Source organism: Sinocyclocheilus anshuiensis, unplaced genomic scaffold (genome assembly GCF_001515605.1).
Source record: "Sinocyclocheilus anshuiensis isolate Anshui unplaced genomic scaffold, SAMN03320099.WGS_v1.1 scaffold1830, whole genome shotgun sequence".
In the NCBI taxonomy this organism is placed as follows: Eukaryota; Metazoa; Chordata; class Actinopteri; order Cypriniformes; family Cyprinidae; genus Sinocyclocheilus; species Sinocyclocheilus anshuiensis.
In genome coordinates this window covers 381,674-388,530 of record NW_015546014.1, presented here as the reverse complement: position 1 = coordinate 388,530, position 6,857 = coordinate 381,674, and the positions used below count along the sequence as shown (strand labels likewise).

Here is a 6,857-nt window from a genome sequence, read left to right as displayed (position 1 = left end):
TGTCCTGGCCAAATTGCCCCCCTGGCCCTTGTCAATCATGGCCTCCTAATAATCCCCAACCACTTGATTGGCTCTATAACTCTCTCTCCTCTCCGCTTGTAGCTGGTGTGTGGTGAGCGCACTGGCGCCGTTGTCCTGTGGCTGCCGTCGCATCATCCATGTGGATGCTGCACATTGGTGGTGGTTGAAGAGAGGCCCCCCCCACATGATTGTAAAGCGCTTTGGGTGTACAACAATACACAATAAAGCACTATATAAATGCATCATTCATTCCGTGTGATGACTAGGGTGTTGCCAAGGTATTCAGACTGATGACTAGGGTGTTGCTAAGGTTTTGTGACTGATGCCTAGGGTGTTACTAAGTATATGCTAAGATTGTTATGTTGGTAGCAGAGGTCAAGTTAACCGAAAATTTTCCGTCATTGACGGAATTTTATTATCAGTGACAGAACAATCTGAAGGTCGTCCATCACTTTGACAGATTACACTGAGGGTGATCTATTGTAATTTGTAACTGTAATTCCCACCCCTGTCCAGTTGGCGAGGGATCGTCAGCCTTCAGAACAAAAATAAAACTTTCACCAGTCTTTTGCTATGTCTTTGATTACCCACAGGCGAATACCAGCTAGTAAAGCAAAAGAGATGATCAGTTAATGTGCGCTGCCCTTCACTTGATCTGAGGTATCTACAGCGATCTATAATGCTACATTAACTGTGACTGTCAAGGTGTTATTTCTAAGGTATTCTGAGTAATGACTAGAAAGTTGCTAGGGTGCTCTTTGTGGTCTCTAGGTGCATTGCTAGGGTGTTCTGAGTGGTGGCTATGGTCAGAGGCGTCATGCCCATTCAAAGTGAGGGAGCACGTGCCCCCTCAGATTTTTGAGCCAAGTGGATTTTGAATGCAGCTTCCAAAAGACAAAACATAGTGGAATAATATTTTCTATATTTGATACAATTACACCAGCATGATTAAATCGTTCAGCGCGTCATATCATCAGCTGCTAAACTCAAATCTGCGTTCGCTGGCTGGCGCTGAGCCAGAGACAGACGCGTTTTTACAGCACTGTGCATTATAACCAATCACACACGATGCTGTTGAGCTTATGAATGCAATTGCCAATCAGACACGTTCAGATGAGTCATCGCTAAAATGCCGGTGTTTTCTTCACGCTCGCTGACCGAATACCTCTTTCTGGCGAATTCTTTAGTTACAAACAACAAAGTGCAGATGTGTGTATGAATCTGTAAGTAAGATAATCATTTCACAGTGTAAACAGTTCAGTGATTTTAATGGGAGTTTTTGAGAGTGCTTGAACTCTAGACTGTCAGTGAGAATGTTCTTTGATAATGTAAATATTCTTTGCTCTCTTTCTGTACAATGAAAGTGTTATGATAAGTAGCCTAACTTGCAATGTTTTTATTCACATTAACTTTCAATGTTACATTCACATTAAATATAAAGTCAGTCGTATTAAAACTGTTATGGCATGACACCCATATCTGTTACTTAAGTAAACAAACAGGTTTTTATGCATAGTTAATAGACTACATTATTAGGCTACTTTGACCATCGCCCACTATAGATCAACTAATATAATCTATAAAGTTGAGAATCGAGATATTTCATGATATAGTTAATGCGTTTGGGAATGTTTCGAATAAAAAGGAAAACAATAAATAAAACACAAGAAGTGCTATTGTGCCCCTCATCACCCCCTGCATGACACCCCTGGCTATGGTGTATTCTGGATGGTTGTAGGGCTGTTGCCAGGTTGTTGCTAAGGTGTTATGTATCATTTATATGACATTGCTGAGTGTTGCTAAGGTATTTTATGACAAGGGTGTTGCATTTAGGATAGTTTCTAGGTCATGTCTTGAGTAGTGGCTATCGTGTTGTTATGTGTTTTGGGTGGCTGCTTAAGTGTTGCTAAGCAGTTGCTAAGGTGTTGTTAATACTTTCTAGGGAGTTGCTAGGCTGTTGTTCGGATATTCTGAGTGTTTATAGAGGTGTTGTAGCAGTGAGAATTTGAATGAAGCCTCTTGACAGCAAGTCTGACCTTGGCTGTTTGAAAGCGAGGGTACGTCTCCATTCTAGATCTCTGTTTCTAAAGGAGGAGAATGTGTGTATGACACCAAACCTCTCACCGGTGCTCGCAAATGGAAAGGTCAGGATATCCACAATGTCTGGAAAGACACAAATGAACAAATAAATGAGTGTAGAAGTATAATTAGCCATTGATGCACCTGGTAAATCAAGACAGTACAGTATGTTCAAACAACCTAAACTAGTTTTCTCATTTTTGCTCGAGAGCATGTCATGTCAAATCTTGTTCTCCATCTTATTTATTTAAACTGATATATCATATTTGGTTATAGCATACATGAGAACCAGTGGTGATTTGGCATCATTGATGAGAAACCTAGTGTGAGAAGTCATGTAGGAATCTGAACATGATTGTGAATAAGATTTTCAGTAAGTGTTGACTTTTTGTTTTCCATATGTGGACAAAATCTAGAGCATTCTATTCCCACCTGACTCATGTGGACATTTCCTCACAGTATCTTTGGTCAGCTGCCACATCAGCCATGTGCCCCATGAGACCGACCTTGTCTGTGGATATGCTGGACGCTCAGAGAGTGGAAGTGTCCTCAAAGATGTAGACGTTCTCGCAAGAGATTGGTCATATCCTTTATCATGGTTGCCACCAATTTCATTTTCAAATAGATGAACCATCCAGGCCCTCAGCACCACATTGCACATCTCCAGTGGTCGCCTGACAAAAAAGTCTCTCCGGTACAGCACAGCTGGAGGAAACACTAGATGAACCGTTCTGGATCTGGGTTTTCCAAATCTCTTATGGTTAGCCCAGGTCCTTCTGTAGACTATCACACCTGTCCTTCTTGGGGTAGAAATGACAATTTCGACCCTGATTCGACAGGCAGCAGAGCAGTTATACTGCACCTGTACGTTACATTTGTCCATCACGCTGTCAAGAACATTTCCAAACCGCACAAAGTCTCCATGATGAGTCCCATCAGCATCAGGAGACTCGCACCAAACCTTCAGAGAGACAGACCCACATTTCAATCTCCAGCATGAAAGATTAGATTAGGCTGTATTCTATGTAGTTTACATTTAGACAGCAAATATGACTCTATGAAATAATTCAGATCACGAATTGGCTTGATGCTGGACTGAACAGCTAGAATCATATTTCACTTCCAAATTAATTAATTAATAAAAAAAACAATAAAGAAAATTGTTCTATCCTTTTTGCATTGTGATATGTGACCCTGGACCACAAAAGCAGTCATAAGTAGCACAGGTATATTTGTAGCAATAGCCAACAATACATTGTATGGGTCAAAATTATTCAATTTTCTTTTATGCCAAAAATCATTAGGATATTAAGTAAAGATCATGTTCCATGAAGATGCTTTGTAAATTTCCTACCGCAAATAGGGGGAGACCGGGTATGGTTGTAACACTTTTTGTTTCAGCATCTGTAACTCGCTGAATTTTTCAGCTAGAGTGCTCAAACTTTTATACAAAGCACTCACATTTGTTCACTACAGAAGGCACCAATTTAAACCTCTGCAAAAATATCACAGCCCTTATAAGTTGATGTCAAATACATGGAGTGCCTTTGTTACAATCTACCCCGCTACCAGGGTTGTAACACATACTGGGGTAAGTTGTAACAACAGTCAGACAAAACAAGCAAAAACAGCACAGCAGCCACCTCATAAAGGTTGCTTCAAAAACAGGTTTATTGAAACAATCTAAAAGAACAATACAAAACAATGTCGCACTTTCTACGAATGACCACATCTCCAATCCACTTTCTCTTCGATGCAGGAGTGTGTGTGTGCGTGTGTGTAAATTAGACTAGAACAAACCTCCTTAACAGTATTTATGCTTACTGAACACTCAACTCCAGTGTACCGAGGTAAAGAATATGTAGATCTAACAAAAAACTGTGTTAATTTGTGTGTGAGATGTATGAATTTTCTCAGTCAGATTCACAATTGTGTCAAACCGATGTTTTTAACCCTAGAGTGCAGGCTTGGTGGATCCAGAAACTGCATAGGGCACATTTGACCCACAATTCCTTTGGCTTTGAGCTGCCAAAAAAGCTCCATATACACAACATGAAAGCTCTCAGTTCTATGTAAGGGAATGCTAAATTGTGTTACAACTTACCCCACCCCTGCCATCCAATGTTAAGTTAGCTGTATTTGCATTATGGTTTGAAATTAGCACATTATCACATTTTGCCTGATAATCTACAATTTATTCTAATGTAAGTTATATGATTTAATCTGCAACGGTTTAAGTACTAAGCAAAATAAAGTTTTGGTCCAAAAAAATCTAATTCTTACACCAAAACCTTTTTTTTTTCTTTATAAAATCTGCATATATCTATTTACAGCCTTGACAACCAGTCAAGATCGGGGAGGAAGTGTGTAAAATAATGAAATTATCATAGGACTCCTATACCGCGTAAAAATATGGTAAGATCATATGGTACTTTGTTAGTGTAACATACAAATAAGGCTACTAATCAATCACGCCTTTCTTTAAATAAACACAATAACAGTCAATAAGATACCTGGAAATGATTCATGCTATTAAAGTGAAATATGTTTAAAGCTGAAACTCGAGCAATTATGAAAGCTGCACAGAAGTGAAAATAAAGTTGAGAGTGTCTTACCGGTGAGAGCATAAGAGCTGCGCAGATGAAACGCAGCACAACTCTCATCTTCGCTATCTAATGAACGCGACGCGCGATGTCATGAAGCGATCAAACGCAACATTCACAGATCCGTATGACGATAAGCTCAAGTGTTTACTGTCACGGCGTGTTTCATTGCGTATGGCGCTCTTCCGTGTGTGTCTGTGTGAGAATGACAGGTGTGTTTGTGTGTCACTGTATACGCCTCTCTCTCATTATGCGTGGACTCGGCTCATCTGCTCTGCAGCGACGCGACTCAACAGAACGCTATGCCCGTTCAGAACGCCGGACGTCATGGCTTTCCCTTTTCCAAGAAATGTTGAGTGACAGAAAGAAGGTTAACCTGCAGCAAGAGTTGTTCTTCCATTACGGGAGGTGGTCAAACTAAATGTCATATAAACTATATTTTTATAGTTTCAAGTCTAAAGAACCCTTGTGAAACAACAAAACGTTCAATACAAATAAATAAATGTATTTTCCGTTATTAATGTGGTTTATTTGTAATACTTTATTAATTATTATAATATTTTCAAATTGTTGTCTATTTAATTGTGATGTTTAATTTGTATTGCTGAAAAAACACAAGCTTTGGCAGGATTGAATTATTTAAATTAATTTCAATCCTAATATGTGTAACCTTGCAATTTTCTAGCAATAACATTAAACATCAAAATTAAATAAACAACATTTATAATATAAAATGTCCTGTTGCCAAAGTTAAAATAGGCTACATACAGTATCTCACAGAAGTGAGTACACCCCTCACATTTTTGTAAATATTTTATTATATCTTTTCATGTGACAACACTGAAGAAATTACACTTTGCTACAGTGTAAAGTAGTGAGTGTACAGTTTGTATAACAGTGTAAATTTGCTGTCCCCTCAAAATAACTCAATGCACAGCCATTAATGTCTAAACCGCTGGCCACAAAAGTGAGTACACCCCTAAGTGAAAATGTCCAAATTTTGAAGAGTTTGGGATCATTTCAATTTTAAAATAAGTCTCTCGTCAAAGCTTTTATTTGGTCAAATAATACAGTAAAAATGTTAAATAGTTTGATTTATTTGACATATAAATCTTTTGTAACTTTATAAATGTTTGAAACATATTTTAGCCCTATTTATAGTATATCATTATGCATGATGCTGTAAGGCCTACTGTATTTTTTTGTATGGGTGATTGAGTATTAGTGTAACAATACAGCACAACAGCACAAAACATGCTATGCTTTGAAAATGAAATGTCATGGCATGTATCGTCAAGCTTGGGTTGAAAGGCTTACTTTGGCATTTTCATGCGTTTCTGGTTAAGTCAATCAGGGAATGGTGCTTATATAAACAGCCCTTGATCTAGGCTCTTTACAGCTGTAGTTACTTATTGAGCTTATGATACTAGTGGGTTAAGACTGAACTGAATACAGACATCAAGTGGATCGAGAATTGGATATTTTATTCTGGATCTATGGTACTCATTGCTTTTGCTTTTCCATAAGAATAAAGTGTGGATCAAGAACCGTGGTGGTCCAAGAGGCTCGGCATGTTTTATTTTTCTTTCAACAGCCAATCACCACCACAAGAAGATATCAACACCAGGAAGGCAGAGTGGAATCGAATTCTGAAGTAAACCAGGACTTCTTTACCAACAAACTGACCCATAGCCCTATAAGGAGACAAGGGTGAATAAAGAAAATAAATGACCTGAAGCCCTTTACAACTCATATATGACATGTTTTTGCAGTTCATGTCATACAGTGTAATAATTGACAGAGTTACAATTTATTGTATATCTACACATTAGTTTATGGCTTTGCAAGATGTATGCGGCTTGCACAACCCCCCTCTGTTCCCTCAATGGAGTGCTCCACTCTCACGGTCCTTTATGCCGGAAGATTCCACTCATCTGTCCGGAGGGGGGATTCACGGAGAAGCTTTTTCTACAAGGCTGCCTGGGAGGGGCGGCTTGAGTCCTCTGGAGTTTTACATGCCGATAGCTGAATACCTCACAGAGAGCCCAATAAACTTTGGCCAAACTAGCCTCAGTTCAGCTCCGACGAAGTTACTGGAAATAGACCACCTACACCCCTCTCTGCCGTCCATCTCTCTTCCTCCACCCACACCTT

General features: G+C 39.1%; 1 protein-coding gene across 1 annotated transcript in view; it reads left to right on the top strand.

Moving 5' to 3' along the window:
• Positions 1-6,538: 6,538 nt before the first annotated feature.
• The window catches only part of psmb11b (proteasome 20S subunit beta 11b), a 2,387-nt gene continuing 2,068 nt past the window's right edge, over positions 6,539-6,857 (top strand). Inside the window, exon 1 of the mRNA XM_016499537.1 lies at positions 6,539-6,837. Coding sequence (XP_016355023.1) covers positions 6,539-6,837 — 299 coding nt within the window. The remainder of the gene's footprint in view (positions 6,838-6,857) is intronic.